The 17500-nt window shown below is 39.1% G+C and overlaps 1 protein-coding gene and 1 pseudogene across 5 annotated transcripts in view; both read left to right on the top strand.

The window, feature by feature from the left end:
- Positions 1-17500, top strand: part of LOC138000697 (adhesion G protein-coupled receptor L4-like) — a 55897-nt gene that overhangs the window by 27673 nt on the left and 10724 nt on the right. For 4 of the 5 annotated variants that reach the window (XM_068847284.1, XM_068847281.1, XM_068847285.1 and 1 more), the window contains 10 exons: positions 2782-3084; positions 5812-5910; positions 6875-6969; positions 8645-8935; positions 9958-10104; positions 10735-10995; positions 13612-13803; positions 14839-15045; positions 15817-15976; positions 17388-17500. The exon at positions 17388-17500 is cut by the window's right edge and continues 24 nt beyond it. In XM_068847284.1, coding sequence (XP_068703385.1) covers positions 2782-3084; positions 5812-5910; positions 6875-6969; positions 8645-8935; positions 9958-10104; positions 10735-10995; positions 13612-13803; positions 14839-15045; positions 15817-15976; positions 17388-17500 — 1868 coding nt within the window. The remainder of the gene's footprint in view (positions 1-2781; positions 3085-5811; positions 5911-6874; positions 6970-8644; positions 8936-9957; positions 10105-10734; positions 10996-13611; positions 13804-14838; positions 15046-15816; positions 15977-17387) is intronic. The other variant, XM_068847282.1, reaches the window with a different exon arrangement.
- LOC137999390 (uncharacterized) lies at positions 1329-2081 on the top strand (annotated as a pseudogene).

Raw genomic sequence — 17500 nt, 5'->3', positions numbered from 1 at the left:
CGCAAGGATAACGCGATCACTATTGATGTTTACCGCAAAGCAACTCACGGACAAATATTTAGACTTTTCTTTTCACCACGACAAACGCCACAAGATCAGCACAGCCGAGACCCTCCTACACCGCGCAATTAAACTCCCAACTACACCACAATGGAAAAATACCGAAATCAATCTTTGATCTACGAGCCAACAACTATCCCTCCTTTGTTATTTCCAATATCTTGAAGCGGAAAATTTTCAAACCACCCACACATGCCATCCCTTCACCTGAAGAATTGGTTGGTATGTTTTTTAAATGGTTTGCGCCTCAAGAGAAGCCTAACGGTTTTGCTGTCCTTCCTTTCATCAATGGTGTTACGCAACCCCTAACAAGAATTCTTCGAAGGCACGATATTCGAGTTGTAAATAAGCCCCTTAAGACTTTTCAACACAAATTCCTTTCTCCTAAATTCAGACACCTAGCCAACACCAACCCAAAATTGTTTATAAAATACCCTGTGCCGATTGTGAATTGGTGTTATATAGGTTAAACTGGCCGTTGCTTTGAAACCCGCATGAAAAACACGTTAAGAAGGTAAAAACGTGTGCTAATGGATCAAACATTGCGAAACATGCGTTGTCTTTCGGTCATCGCATTGATTTCAATCATTCTCGAGTTATCGACAAAGGCTCCTTTCGTATTAGAAAAACTCTAGAGGCCTGGCATACCTCTGCTACCAAACATGCTGACAATAACTCTAAGCCGATTCCTAATCAGTATAGCATTCTTTTTAAACAATAGCCACCGTTTTTCATACTTTTACTTTGTTATTTTTATTACTTTTATCTCGCCTTTTCTTTATATATTTCACTAATTTACATTCAATGTTTTATCCGTGGAAGACTGTAGATCGACAGCCGAAAGCTTATATTCCTTTTCAAATTTTTAGCCAGGGAACGTTTTTTATTGTATTTTGTTATATTTCTTATCTGAAAAAGTGATCAAGACTCTTTGATTAATTTCATAAATTACTTTAACAATGTGAGTACCCTCAATCAAGTTTACACATGAAATCCCTGCACATTCAGTGAATTTCCTTGATACTACCGCCCTAAATGACAATCAAGGCAACATCAGCACAAGTGTTTATCAGAAACCAACTGATACACATCCGTACCTCCATTGGACATCAGCAGATCCGCCTCATCTGAAACGGAGCATCCCATACAGTCAAGCCTTGAGGTTGAGGCGAATATGCTCTTCAACAGATACATTGAAGAAACGAATCATGGAATATTCGGATTTCTTTGTAGCTTGTGGTTATGCACAATACAAAGTTATCCACGAAATGCAGAAAGTGCTTAGATTGACTCAAGAGAAATGTTTGCAGAACAAAGAACGTTAACCAACAGACCGAATTCCTCTGGTCGCTACATTCAACCCCCACACTACACTTATTGCAGAAATTGCTAAACAAAATTGGAACTTTCTCCAATCAAGAGAAAGGCTATCGCTCATATTCAACAAACCACCTTTAGTCGCCTACGGACGGCCGAAAAGTCTTCGAGACAGACTTGTGCGTTCAAGAACCTCGAAATCTGATATCAAAGGGATGTAGAGCATGTGAAAGAACGAAGTGTACTTGGTGCAAAAAGATCAACCAGACCACAACCTTCATCATGCAGTGGACTGCTATGTGCCATAGATCATTTATATAACCAAGTGCAACATTTGCAAACTTCAATACATTGGCAAAAGTGAAACAGTATTTAACCTACGGTTAAACAATGGCAGAAACCATATTAAAAAGGGAGTGAGTAGCTGCGAACTCAATCAACACTTTTTACATAACACACGAACTCACGACTTTGACAATAATTTTAACATTACCATCATAGAAAAAATAAAAAAGAACAATTTAAACACTGACAAAAAGAAAGAAGTCTTTCGAGAAAGAGAGATTTTCTGGCAAAAAACTTTAAACTCCACTCAGCCGTATGAACTAAACAAAGTTTTTACACGAGAGCCTTTTATAAAGTCTTGGGTACATAAATTGTTTCAAAAATGTGTTATTAAGGTTGTAAAACTCTTAACCTATTAGAAATGCTATTTTTTTACAAAACATCCTACTCAACATCTAATTAAGCAACACGTATTGTGTTAACCGATTAATACTCTCGAATTGCATTATCCCATGATCCAGTTTTTAATAAAGCTATATAAATATATATATATATATATATATATATATATATATATATATATATATATATATATCCCTTGAGCCAACAACGTATCACCCCCAGGAGGATCGCAAATGGATTCACAGTCCAAGTTGAGGAGAAATTGAGAGAAAGTTACAGGAAACTCAACACTGGACAACTTCTGGGGAAAACTGTAATTGCCCTGAGCGGGATTTGAACCCACATCCCCCTGATCACTAGTCGGGTGTGATGACCACTACACTATCAGGACAACCATGCTGGCAACATGGCTGATTAATCATTTAATGTGTGGCATTTCCGTGGGACTCCCTAAGGGCCAGTTTTTGTATGTGATAACGCTGGATCAACAAGTGATGGCTAGTTTGAGCACTCTGGCATGGCTTAGATGCATCACATGTGTAGGACATTTGGAGTGGCTGTATAAGCTTTACCTTAAAATTCAGGACTCCAACGGGGTTTGAACCCGTGACCTCGCGATACCGGTGCGACGCTCTATTTCTTTTCAGGCTTCTCTACGCAATGCAAAAAAAAGTGTTCATAACTGTTCATAATTTTGTTACTGTGTTTTTTTTTCAGGCAATGAAATCCCTATAGTACTAGTTTCTTTACCCAGGTTTGACGTTCTTAAAAAGGGCGAAGAAATCATGCTTACTTGCAATGTAACCCGAGTAAAGGACTTAAGTTGGTTGAAGCTCGAGAGAATTTCATGGTTTAAAGATGGCCTCCGGGTCCAAACTGTGCGATGCCCCCTTCCGAACGTACCAGAAGATACCCTTCAACCGTTGGTGGTTAAAGATGGAGGAAATTACTCATGCATTCTTGAATTGTTGCTGCAAGGAGTATTCTTACACATGGTGTCTGATTTTGTTGTCATAAGATGTAAGTTTACCATTTGGTACCCGATAAGGTCAATAATGGAAACATGAACAATTCAAGGGTGTACTTTGCTAAATAAATTATTTCTTTTTTATTCAACGTTCAACCTTTTTGTGCTAACTAAAAGCTCGAAAGGGTTTTTCGTTGCAATAGTGTTTGTGAAACGATGAAGGATACCAAAGAAGGATATTTCATAGTGTGGGCAAACTATAGATAACTTTGCAACTCTATTGTTGGATAATACTTTAAGGGCACTTATAACGTCATATTGGTTAACATGGCAACACGCCACGTCCACAAAAAGGCCTTCTAAATTTCAGATTTTGAAAATTATTTGACCTACCGTGTTGGAAAGCTCCCTAAATTTTTTAACTTCTTAGAGAGTATGACAAAAAGTTCTTTATTTAACAAATGGTAAACGGCTCAGTGTGCACTATTGAGTTATGTTGCACGCGGGAGGTTGCTATGCACGAGAGAAGCGTAAGAGTCATTCGAGGCGATAACCGAGAGCCACTCTAGCTTCTTGAGTGCTTAGCAAACTCTCAAGTAATTATAGGATGTTTCGTGTAGTTTTACATGATTTAATTGGTGTAAAAGGAAGGTCAACCGTGTTAAAGTGCTAGTCACTTCCTTTTTCCCATCAGATTTTGAAACTTTGTTTGCTAAACACTTGGCACCAGTTGTTCGAAAGCTGGATAGCGGTATATCCACTGGATAAATCACATTAGTATATACTAAAACAGTGGATAGCGTTGAACGCGGGTGTTTTTGCTCGTCAAACTCCGAATATCCTGCGCTATTTACCTTCGAGCAACTCGGGAAAAAATGGCGTCCCGATTTGCATCCGTGACAAGTGAAGAAAGCATCGAAATTAATTTTTTGTGCTGTATATATATTATCTCACTGCTTTAGTATATACTAAAACAACTATTCACTTCAGTGTCGGTGCCTAGCGTTGGATATGTACCGCTAGCCACCTCCACTTTGGTGAATAGTTGTTAACTATCCACTGGATAACTCAATTGGTTTTGCTAGTGTTTATCCGCTGGATAGTGATTTATCCAGTGGATTGCATTAATAACCACCTTCTGAACGACCGAGGCCAGACTGGCAAAATTTTTAGCCTTGATTTGTATCCAAAGGCTGTTTACTCTTAGTGTAAGTTTTGAATTTCCCGCCGTCCAGCCCATTGCTCACCTTCAAATTTGACCGATTGGACCTCAGAGGGATGGGTCTAGGAAAACTCGACGTCATTTACTCACAAGCATAATTAAAACTTCGGCGTGTAAATGCAGCTTATTATTTCTCCAAAACCCTAGTAAAAGACTATAAGGCCGAAACTCCAGTGCTGCATATTAACCAAGACACGTACAAACGCGTTGTATTCTTAAACTGGTGAGTGAGTCTTTGAAGTAATTTTCTCCTCGATCCAGCTCTCTAGGGTGGTTTAGAACCAAAAAAAATTATTGCGGCCAATATTTCACCCCCAAATTGTAATACGTGCTGATTTTTTTGGCAAGTGAGCATTCTTCATCATGTACTTTCTGAAGATTTTAATATTTGTGATGTCACTCTATGGCAGACCACTAAATAGAAAAAGTCCACTAAATAAATAAACAGGTGTCATTTTTAAATCAAGGTTTAAAACGAGGGTCACTTAGTGTTCAGTTCACATAGTTTAAAGGCCAGAAAAAAAGAAGAATTGATTTTTTGGTCATTGCAGCACTTTAACATTAAAGTTCATGTTTTTGGTCCACCCGTGTCCATCGGGTGTTGGGTGTGTTTTTCTGGTATTTTACAACTGGCGATGGGGTTGGGTTTTGGGCTGTAAATAACATTTTTAACGAAGATGAATTTAAGAGATATGGATATTTGAGGAATTGAGCCGTTCATAATAGTGCTATACTGATCCATGACATTTTTCAGATTGTTGCATGAGTTAAAAAGGTGCGATCAGGGTTTCCTCTCGATGCAGTTCATTTTCATCAAGTTTATTTGGCACTGGACAGAGGAACTGCCATTAGAGCTGTTTTATTCTGGCAATTCCTAAAGCATTTGATAAGTTGAGGGCTTACCGTATTCAGCGAAACGAAAGGAAACTAGAGCCTGATTAAAAAATATGTCCTTTCAAATAAAGCAGGTATCGCTGTATTATAAGAGGGACTGATCTTTTTGCGGTTTTTAGCTATGCCGTTCACGACAGCGGCCTTGTTTCTCTGGACACTAAAAAAAGCGAGTCTAAAACTTCGCACTTTGACTCACTTTGAAGAGGAGGCACACACTAACTAGGGAATGGCCTATCGGTAAATGGACGAAATGTGAGGTCACTCTTTCGTCGATTATCAATTAGGTGGCTAAATTGGCATGAAGCAGAACAAGGGGGCTTTCGTAAAAACGCGTAGCTAGAAACCTGAGAAATATCTGCCCCCCTTGATACTTGCCGGCTTTTTAGACTGGACATATTGGGTTTGTTTCGTTTCGCTGAATACCGTAAACTACCGTAAGCCTATTAAAGTCGAGGCATTTTGGTCTATTCTCTAAACTAAACAAGAGTAAGCGAGTGAATGTACCGTTTATACGCAATAAAAAGTCTAAAAATTTCAAAGGTTGGATCTACTGAACACAATGAAAAATAAAGGCCTCTGAACTACACAAGCTGAGGTTTGCAAATAAACTACCTTACCGCTCCTCCTTACTTACAACATTGACTTTTATCTTGTCTATCTCTAGATGCTCCTTTGTGTCTGGAAGAAAATTCAGAAGGAGTTTTGTGGTCGAATACTTCTAGTGGAGGAACAGACCTCAAACCATGTCCACAGGAAGGCATAGGTGAGTTGAATCGCCGAAAGACTATTGATCAAGATAACATAATTAACAAAATTAACGCGTTTCTGCTTTTTGGCTGTATGCGGTATGCAAAGTTTAAAGCGAAAGACGAAATTGCGAAATGTCCTGAAAGGGTTGTCTCAATAATGGCTCAAAAAATGAAAAAAAAAACGTATGTAAATTATGGTGACAGCTGATATTAATTTCAGTGATGGTTGAGTGAGTGTGGGCCTCAGCAAGGACGATAAATGATGGTCTCGTCTTTGTGGGCCTCACCTTGTTCTGCACACTGGCATGTATCACTTCCAAATTGATTCATTAGGGCGTAGTTTCCAATAACAAGAAAGGCGAGGCAATCACCCTTAGGAAAGGAACGTAGTTTTGAGTGTTGCTGACCTTTTCGCCCGGGGGGCCGGTCCCACTAACTAGCGGTAAAATCGTGTGGCATTAAAAATAGAGTAACATCTATTATTATCACCTTTGGGAGGGATAGGGTTAACCCACTCACTCCAGAACCACCCCTTGTGAAACTAGGTCCGAGCACAGCTTCAGTATTGCAGAAAACAGCAGCCGTTTTGGCTCAGCCTTTGTGGTCGTAAAGTGCTCACAATTGCGGTGATTGGCACCTCTTGCTTAATTAATATACTTCACAGGTCTCTATTTTACCAATACAGAAACAAACCTAAAAATTAATTAAAGCTAACCTTAAGCCTCACTAGACCTAAACAAGAGTTTTTAGGCCTAAGGTTGGCTTTAATGAATGTTTAAGTTTGTTTCTGTATTGGTAAAACAGAGAACTGTGAACGACACTTGTGACCTGAGACCTGTGTTTTGTACATGCCCGGGATACGATGTAATTGGCAGCAGCTATATAATTTATTTCGAAGAAAATGTTTTCGGCTCCATCCTTGAGCACAAATGTTCTGCCAGACAACAGCCACAATGGATTCCTGTAATTTATTCGAAGGTACGGCGTCGCGATATTGTTCTGAGGGAGGAAAGTGGAACCCGTCAAACTTCACGGGATGCCGTTCTGCTAAACTAATCGGCTTGAATGACGCGGTATGGAATTGGTCTAAATCAGTACCTAATTTCATTGAATTGAATGAATAAAGTTGCTGTTATTATTAGTATTAGAATTATTTTACGTGTTTAATTATTAATTAATCTTATTACCAGTGGCTTTAATGATAATGTTCATTTTATTTTTCTTTCTCCTTCGTTTTACCGTTAGCCAGCCACTTCACGGTTATCAGCTCACAGCCACCTCATACCCCTTCTGTGAACATATCATTTCAATGACCTTGACGGTGCGCTTTCGCCGCAATTTCTTGGGTCCCCTCTTTTTGGAAAATCTGGATCTGTCCCTGGATTTTATCATTTCACCCCGATATGGGGAAACAACAAAGATTATGGTGATCAAATCGACGATTCTTGGCTCTTTGTTTGCCTGCAATAAAGTATAAAGGGAATGAAGTTCATTGCTGTTACATCATAGCTCTACAATTCTTCTCTTTCACATTTTGTAACGTGGTCCTTGATTTTTCTTTGATGAGAAAACCTGTCATAAAATTCAAGAGTTAGTTTAGACGGTACTATTACTCTGACGCTCGCCATTGCAACAAACGTCCTGGCGACCAAACGTAAACATGTGTTACAAATTTGTCAGGCACATTTTAATTTCTAACGAACCAACGTCTGATTGGCAGTAACCTGGACAGATGATTAGGCCATCCTCTTTTTTTTTCCGTTTAGCGTCGTCCGACAGACCCAAATTTTTGCCCTTTTTACCCCTCTAACTTGTGCGACTTTATCATTAGGCCATCCCCTTTTTTTTTCTCCGTTTCGCGTCGTCCGACCCTACCCAAATTTTGGGCATTTTTCAAAAAATAAATAAATAAAATAGTTAACGACGTTTTTAAGCCATTTTTATGTCGCACAGGAGTTTCGGTTGTTGATCCTTTTTCCCACGATGTCTTAATTTTGCCACAACATCCGCCAACTTTTCCGCCATATTGATTTTGGGTTCACGTCTTGTTGTTTCCACGGGGTATACCAGGGGGTATACCAGGCGTCCGATTCCGAGAATGCTTATGATTTTTTTTTAGGGTTTTTTTTTTCAATCCGACCGACCGACCCAATATTAGGAAACGCATTCGACGGTAAACAGGAAAAAAAGGGGGATGGCCTTAGGCGTTTCGCTTCTCTTAGACGAAATAATTTCATATCAGTCAGACACACATCCACAAGCAATTCGTAAGAGAAGGAGGTACTGAAGAAAGAAGTCAGCACAAATGGAATCGATAATTGCACTAAAAACGTTCCATTTGGAATATTTATCGGCTATATCAAACGTTCGCTAGCTAGCATTTTCGATTCACAACATCATAGTTAATAGATGTAGGCTAGTTATGAAACTCGACAAGTTTTTTTTTGTTTCATGTTTTTGTTCGGTTTTTTGGCCTTGACCCTGCACAAAACCCGACAAAAACACGCTTTTTTCGGCAGGATAACCAATCAAAAGCTTTGACTAATTTATTCGAAATTAACTTGCGAACCAAAAACAAAAGATTGCGCAGGGTCACGGTAGGTTCAACATCTAATTGCGACTGTATTGTTCTTGCTTTTGAAATTCCCAGGGTTTCATAACCAGTCCCTAGATTAACTTCACAACATTGAGTACCACTGTCAATTATTCTCCTTTCACCAAAGAAATAATTATTTACGTTTTATTTAGATGGATGCAATTTTAAATGGTGGTTCGCCGGGGAACAATGTCCATACTATTCTGTCGGATCTGGAGGACGCTTTGAGGCTAAAAACAGCAAACAATTCTTCAAGGCTACAAAGGATCTTTGGAGGAGACTTAATTATGTCAGTGGATATACTTTCCAAAATTGCAAAATACAATCGTATCCATGGAAACGTGAGTTCAGAAGAGAACTTTAAAAGGTTTGCTCAAGCAGCCAGTCATTTGTTGGAGAAGAAGAACAGCCAAACGTGGACAGAAAGTTATGTTGTAAGTGAGGTATTATTCCTCTTCATTAATAAAGCTGTTCCAAGTTTAAATACAGAAAAAAAAATTGGAGTGGGTCCAAGCTAACCCCGTCCCCCTCTCCCCAATAAGTCCAGGCTATTTCCCCCTCCCTCCCTTGATTCTCTCTTTTTTCTTGGGCTTTGGAGTCTGGTGCCTGCACAGTGATGCTATGCCAAAAGAAACAGATATCAGAAAACTTTCTACAACATTACAATTAGACTGCACGCAGTTTCTTCTGAGTGAGCCGAACCGCACGCTTCGGTCACGCAAGCGAGCCGAAGGGAAATTGGTGACATCTCGAACTATCACCATTCCTCCCTTCGTTCGCTTGCGTGACCAAAGCGGACGGTTTGACTAACTGATGTAAGGTTCTGCTAAAACGCGTTTTAAATCCCTTGAATTTTTGTTTTTTGTTCGGTGTTAGTCCTAAAGCTAACCCGAGACCCGTTGTAACCAAAAGGATCTCTGATGCTTGACGCCCATCGTTCAAGGAAAAGGAATTTGAAGGTTGAGCGTACGATTTTGGCAAAAGCAGTTCTCTGAATAACCACAGACACCAGGTAGCCTTTAACCCGCCTTTCAATTTCGCCCATTTTCAATTCAAAAGTCACTACTTGATGGCGTTTCCGATTCTCGCAATACCCTGATATCGATTTCCCTTGAAAAAGAGGTAGAAATAGGTTGCCGCACGAAAGGTTCAAGGAAACTAAAAGGTATTTGTCTTACCTACATGCTTCGTCACAAACATTTCACAGACTTCTTAGTATCCCAGTCTAGTACTGGTTATTAGAAAATTCGTGACAAAGAGCAAAGAAATGAGATTGATACACGAATTTATAGCAACGAACCTGACGTCCACAGTAGCCAGACTAAAAGACGAACCCTTCACTCTTGGCGTTAAGAAAACCTGTACCACCAACCTTGAGAGATAAGGTTGTGTAGAGAAATGTTTTCATTTCTAAAACGATTAAGCCAGATTTTTAGAGTTTTCTCTTTTTCTTGTTCATTTCCAGGCAGGAAAAGGAAGAAGCACAATTTTAGTGGAGACAATGGATGATTACGGTCTGGGAGTTGCAGCAACATTTGACAAATCAGCACAGCTGCAAGTTGAAACAGACAACTTTTTGATGAGGATTAACAGCATTCGACAAAATAGTCAGGTGAGGCAGAAAACAATTTTTCACATACCCTGTAATTTCACGGCTTTTCATTCAAATTATTTCTCCTCATTTTTCGAGCGCAAATACCAGGCATAACACGAACCACCCTTAAAATAAAGGTCATTGCAGCATTCGTCCCTGTCAAAAAATCGAAAAAAAGATGTAGGCGGCTGACGTCACATCACGATACGATATGTCAGTCGCAGATCTGAAATGGGCTATATCACGTTATTTTAGGGTGTTTAGGGGAAATCTTTCGTTAACCCCGAGTTCAAAACTCGGTAATGGTAATGTGGAATTCCTTTACTGATAAAAGTATCGTTGCATCACAAACTAGATGATTTTGAAGAAAAACGATCTTATCAAGGCGATTTGCCATAAATTTGATAAACGTCGGGCCGACTTTTTTCAAGAATTCTCAAATGCAATCCGTTTCAATCTTGTCCATTTGTGTCCATCCATGCCTCTCCTTCGTTTTTCTTTATTTCTTTTATGCTCTTTAACGGTTGTTATTGCAATGCTTTATCCTACCTTTTTGGCATTTCGGGTGTTATGAATTTTTTTTTTTTCATGACATAGCCCCTTCAAGGCTCGTCACTTACATGATTGGTACAACTTTTTTCGCTACAGATTCGAGTCGAAGGCATGAAAGTCGTCTTCATGAAAAGCTCCATATATTTACCTCCTCAAGCATTCAGCTCATCTGAAGACTTCCTCGTTGTATCCCTGATTTACCAAACGTTAAATGAAGTTTTGAGGCTATCTACAGAACCTGATGATGACCCTGGTGGCGTTCTCACAGCTAATACAAGCATTGTTTCATCCACTGTTTCACCTAATCCCCGAAACGTTTTAAACGAACCTATCAACATCGTATTGGAGAATAAACAGGTATGGTAATTACAGGTACGATCATTATACCCTGATACTATCTTCTTTAACAATCATCCACTGAAAAAATGTCACAAATAAGCAAACTGAGTATATCGTTTTCAAAAGCTTCATTCGAACAAAATCGTAAGATTGAAATATTGCAGCAAGCTTTTAAATTACAAATCACTGTTACTCAGTGCTGGAACAGGAAAGAAAAAAAAATCACAGAGTTATGTTGTGGCTGGTTCTTAGGGAAACTGTGGGGCTGCGTCGCCTTGGAAGTGAAGGACTGACGAATTTTTGTTTCATTTAACTAGTTACAGATAAGCAATAGTGGACTTTATTCTGTGTTTATGTAGCCTGTTATGAACACGAATGGGAGTTGGCAAACCCAAGACGCAGTGGGTTTCTCCCAACTCCCCGAGTGTTTAGATGAGGGTATGTAGACACAGAAAACAATTCCTCTATTGTTTAGTTTTCATGCATAAAATATTTCTCAAAAAAAGGTTCGACAAGTGAAAGAAAATTCTGTTTTCTTTTACTTCTTGATTGAAACAGATTTTCTTGATACACGCTTATATTGGCCTACCAGCCAATCAAAACGCCCGTCTGACAACTCATAAGCAATCAAATATTTCATGTGTTGTCATAGCCTGCCACGCGTTTGCATACTCTCATCTAAACACAGCTGTTGACCAATGAGAGTGCTTGTACTATTCAAATTACATTTTGAAGCTGAATTATGCGCCACACAATTGTTACACAGGCGCGCTCATACCCTTATATATTTTCCCTGACAACATTTGCGCGTGTTGTTTCACGTTCCTCTAAGGGTTACGTTTAAACTTGTCCATTGTTTTGCACTCCCCATCTCTTTACTTTTTCCGCTCTTTTTCCCGTGTTGTTGCACGTGGAGCTAGGTTTGTATTCAAAGTTACCCAAATGCTTTCTAATTTATGCACGCCCCCTTTTTTCACATTCTCATTGATGCCATTATTTGATGACTACCTGTTGAAATGGATCTAAAGGGGCGCATATAACAACTAACAAAAAATTTGTAAACTGAGTCAACGTTTTAAGCCTTAGCCCCTCGTCAGAGTTCAATAAGGGATTGTGTGTTCATAGTGGTTTATAAACCGATTTTCAATTGACTGTCGTAAAACAAATACTAATTAAATCGGTAACTAGTTACTTCGACCAAACAGAGCAGGTGCGAATAACCCTAACCCTAATCCAAATTTGTAGCAATTTCATGTACCTGCCTCAAAGCGCGGGAAGAGTCGCACGTGCAAGTCGACGCTCTTGGATTTGGTTTTTCTTCTCATTGGTTGAGAAAACTGGGGCGAGATTTTTAAACCAATCACTAAGCGTAGCAATTGCAATGGCGTAATTACTTTAGACAGTCATTTGGAAAATACCTCATGAGGGATGTCGGAGTTTTGTCATTGGTGGAAATATGGCGACATGAATACACGAGTAAATTAATTGAGTGAGAAGAAGCGTTCATTGATGCCGTAGGGATTTAAGAGTTGTCAGAGTTCTAATTCCTTAATTAATTCGCGTCGTTTGATGAAATAAACATAATTATTCTTTAAATATATTTATTTAAGTTACATGTATCCTATGCCTCTTTAATCGTTTATTTTTTTCATTTAATTTAATTTAATTTAATTTAATTTGTTGCTCTTTCTTTCTTTCTTTTTTTGTTCTTTTGGCAAATTAGAAGAAAAAAAACAAACAAACAAACAAAACTTAGGAATGAAGGGGGTAGTTTCTAAAGAAACTGTGGGCTGCGTCGGTGTGGAAGTAGTATACAAAAATTGGGTTTTATCAACGGAGTTGATAATGTAAATTGGCCACCGTAATCATGTTTAATATGCAGTGGCCAACTCGAAAGCTTCAGCTCCTTTGGCCAATGTGCACCCACATTATAAGCAAATCTATTTCTATCTTCAGTTTTCCTAATTTTGTACTATATACTTGTATTATCTCTATAATTAGTTAAAATATCAATGTGTGCGCTAAAGATTCCTTCCTTCCTTCGTTCCTCCCTTCCTTCCTTCCTAGCTCACAGTATTACCTCAGGACGACGAGGTCATCACAAAAATTAAGTAAACATGTTTATTGGCATGACCTAAAATCTGAATATCCGTATAATGAAGGGCACCGCCTGAACTTCTTAGTCGTAAGGAGTAAGATCAGAATAGACTAAGGCAAGAAACGCAGCAATCATTTTCACCTGTTTTGAAACATGTTGGTTAACCCAGAGAATTGCCTTTCGCATTTGCATTTGTGCTGGTTTGAACCCGGCAGTATTTGCCTTCTTAGACAGTTCTGCATTTAGCATCTTCAGGTTGTTGGAAGCATTGCTAATATAATTGTTAAATTATATCAATATTGGGTTAGTTCTATTGAATGACAGTCGACGGCTTCCGTGGACAGGGAAGTGTTATTGCACTTCGAGAAAGCATATATCTTCCGGCGTTTAGAGTTATGTTCCAGACTGAGGTTTTCTTTTACGTTTTTTTTTTACGTGAGTGTTTGTTTGTGTGTTCTTTTAGTCTTCTCAAAGCATGTGGCAGAGTGTAATAATAAAGGATGTCATTCAATTTGCTATATTTTTCTTCGAGACAGATGTCCAGAAGTGTACCGTTTAGTACAACTCGGCCCTCGGGAAAGTGTTTATTCTGGAGACCAGGCGGACCGAAGACGTGGAACACCAGTGGGTGCTGGTTTGTCGCAAGCAAATCCAACTTAGATGTGACAACTTGTGAATGTAATCACCTGACAGTTTTTGCAGCGCTCATGGATCCTTACGGCCGAGTTGTAAGATTGTATTCGTTTATACCACGATATTCACCCATCCTCTTGGAGGAAAAACAAGAGATTTCGTTCACTTATTTAAGGCTTCATGATTTATTAACTAAATGCATTAATCGACTTGATTATGATGATAATGATAACAAAACGATAATGGCATGCAAGGCCAAGAAAGATAATACTTCTGTTGATGATCACACTTCTGAAGATGATGTTGCATGATAAGAAGGCAGTGCGCCCGGTGGTTAGGGCGGTTGTCTTGAGATCCGGGATTCCCGGGCTCAAGACACATTCTGACCACTCGCTGAATTTGTTCCTGGTATTGACGTTTCGTATGCTACAACATACATCCTCAGAAGTAACGGTTGAACAAATTCAAATATGATATATATAAAATTAAGAAGTCTGGTAACTAGAGAGAATGAGATAAAAATATTAAGATAAGTAGATAGCAGTGAAAACTGACCGTTTAATAAAGCCACAGTTTTTCACTGCCAACGTTTTCGTTTAACGCTGGTTTAAGGTCACGTATTAAAAGAGTTTCCTTTATTTTACAATGCGAATCAGAGCTACCATTTGCCAAAACATGAAAATGGTCTCACTTTATGTTGTGACCTGTTTTCACTGCGTGATCTACAATCGCGGAAGTTTGACTGATCCCTGGTTGAACTTTTCAGCTGCGCTTGTAAATAACCAACTATTTTCCCTCGGGCCATTTGGGATTCCTAACAGTTGTTTTTGATTGTCCTGTTTTGTCATGATTGTGTTTCATTGGCCCTGAAAAGCCCCTACGGGAAGTGGTCAATTCAGCATGTATGTATATATGTATGAATATATGTATGATGCTGATGATGGTGATAATAATGACGGATAATGACGGAAGACGACGTCAACGACGTGTTACAACTAGCAAGACAAAGTTTTTCATACTTTGAATTTCGTTCCCCTATCGTTTAGGAAAATCATAGGTAAAGATAAATACCTGCATGTTCAATTCTAACTCCCTTTTTTTGTTGTTGTTGTTGTTGTTGTTCCTAAAAGGAATCCAAGCCTCACACAAAAGCACTGGAACTCATTTCCACAGTTGGTTGTTCTATTTCCCTGCTTGCTGTTTCCATCACTGTGGTTGTACATTTGTGTTTCTGGAGAGTTTTAAAAAGTCCAAGATCTAAAGTGCTCCTCAACTTGTGTGCTGCTGTTGCCTTTACGTGTGCTCTTGTTATATCCGAAGGGAAAGCCCGGAATAAGGTTACTATAAGTCTTTTTTTCAGCCCTGGGATAACGGTTCCAACACTTGCTTCAACATCCGTTCAAAGTTTTAAAAAAGTTAAAAGACGAAACAGTTTGCCATCCTCCTTTAAACCGTGTTTAAAAATGTTGAATACTTGCTGAATGAGTTCACCACCAATAATCACCATAATCCCAACCTTTTCAAAGTGTAATAGCTAACAGACGTTGAGCAAGAAATAAGAAGAGACATACAAATTAGTGTTAATAAAAAAGCTTTCAGAAAAAAGAAACTCTCACTCGGTTATCATTTAACACACCTAGGGAAACTAACAAATTAAATAAAGATGAAACCTTTTTTGTCCAGACCATACTGATATTGATTTCCACAAGACAATGAAGTATTTCATCAAATTTACTGAAGCATATCAGCAACAAGGATACCTATGTACTGCTCAAAGGTTCCTTGTCAACGTTAGTATGCGAGATGATTGCAGGAATACGAAAATAATATTTTTCCTTCTCTCTCTAGGAACGATTGGAGCAGCTAAACCCTTCAAAAAAGTTCACCATTATGCGAAAACATCAATACAATGTTCCACTCAGATCTTCAAACTTGTGCGATTTCCTCGAAAAATCAAGTGACATGACGTCACATATCATCAGTGAAATGGGCCAATAATAGAGTTTCAACAAAGTGATAGTCGGCTCTTACGGAATGAGCAGGTTACTACTATACAGCACAGTTATATGCAAGTTTGAACTGAATGCTTTTTATTCTTTCATTTTCAGGTTATATTATGCACAGTAGTTGCAGCCTTACTGCACTACTTCCTGTTAGCATTGTTTTCGTGGATGCTTTGTGAAGGAATGCTCCACTACATGCTACTTGTGAGAGTGCTTAGAAACGACACTGTAAGCAAGATGAAGTTTTTTTACATCTTTGGATGGGGTAAGTGGTTGAGATAGGACTAATTAAGGGTCGTTTACCGTTAGCCGTGCCGTGCACAGTTATATGGGTTAGAATCCAGTTCTTGGAGCGCCATTCTCGCTTAGATTTAATGAATGGATGTTTAATTAAAGTATGTCTATCGTGTCTTTTGTGGTCATTAGGGAGTTTAAGATCTACGACGCGGCGGCAACGAAAACGTCACAAATTTTGCATATTTAATGAGCAAAAACAATAGCTTTCCACGCTGTGCACGTGCATTTTTCATTTTTGTAAATTTCTTTCGAATTCACGTTTTCGGCAAATCTACGACGTGAAATGACCAATTCTCAAGTTTTACGGAGAACGTAAACAAAAGGCAGCGAATTTGAATTTTCTGTCGTAGATTCAATACTGCACCTCCTAATTCAGTTCCTGAAGAGTTACACTAGTTTTTAGAAGTTAGACAAGCCGACATGACGGAAAATATTAATAAACCTGAACTTGCAATTTTAAATGACGTTTTCGTTACCTTCGCGTCGCAGATCTTAAACTCCCTATTAATTCCCCTCAAACGGGATGTGATACCAACTTGCATTTTACTTGCTTTTGATATGGATTGATAGCTCAGATGATAAAGCTGTTCAACGCAATAGAACAATGTCTCAGGGCTTCGAGTCCCGTCCACGTCTGAATTTTTGTTTTTTCAAGCTTCTTTTTACAACTATTCACGTTTCTCGCAAATGCAATGTTAATTCTCGCTTAAAGTGAAGTTGTTCTAATGCTTACCAGTTCAGTGTTATTGACAGAAAAAAAAAATAGTGAGAGTCGTATGCAATTGAAACCAGGTCATCTCCAGCCTCGCGTTCCTTCAAAGGCCAGATCACTGCATGTTCTTTCAACGACAAATAGCAAACCTTGGAAGACTCAGGAGACAGATGCTTGCCGCCCAACCACGAGAATCTCTGTATTAAAACTTATTCCTCTCCTTTTAGCAATTAACATAAGCGTTTATTAAATTTAAATCAAGGTACGGTACGGTTTCAGCCGTTTGCATCCGGTGAACACGAAGCTTGCAGTAAATGTTGTAGCTCTTATTTCGCGAAAGTCGCAACTCTTCGCCATATGACATAAGTTTACATCAAACCACACAGGATGTGTAGTATCGTTTATCCTATGGCCGTGCTATTTAGAGGCAATGCTTAAGTGTGAGATGAGGTCACAAAGAGTTTGGCATCGTACCTCAGCCTGGAGACAAATGACTTCCTTTCATTAATTTTTAAGGCATCTGGAAGTGTAAACGACAAAATGTGTTTGTTAGAGGGGGGGGGGGGGGGGGGGGGTGCCATTTAAACCTCGACCCCTTCTGCAAACCATATGCCTAGGGAGAGAATAAATCGTTAACTACGTTCCGTTCTCCTTTGTAATCAATCAGGCTTCCCAGCCCTCGTAGTTGCCATCTCTCTGATTATCACTCGAGCCGGCGGTTATGGTGGGGAAGATGTTTGTTGGCTCAGCGTCAAGAATGGGTTGATTTGGGCCTTTATT

Source organism: Montipora foliosa, chromosome 4, assembly GCF_036669935.1.
Source record: "Montipora foliosa isolate CH-2021 chromosome 4, ASM3666993v2, whole genome shotgun sequence".
NCBI classification, from domain to species: Eukaryota; Metazoa; Cnidaria; class Anthozoa; order Scleractinia; family Acroporidae; genus Montipora; species Montipora foliosa.
Note: the sequence above shows the minus strand (reverse complement) of the source record. Positions and strands in the feature narration are given on the sequence as shown.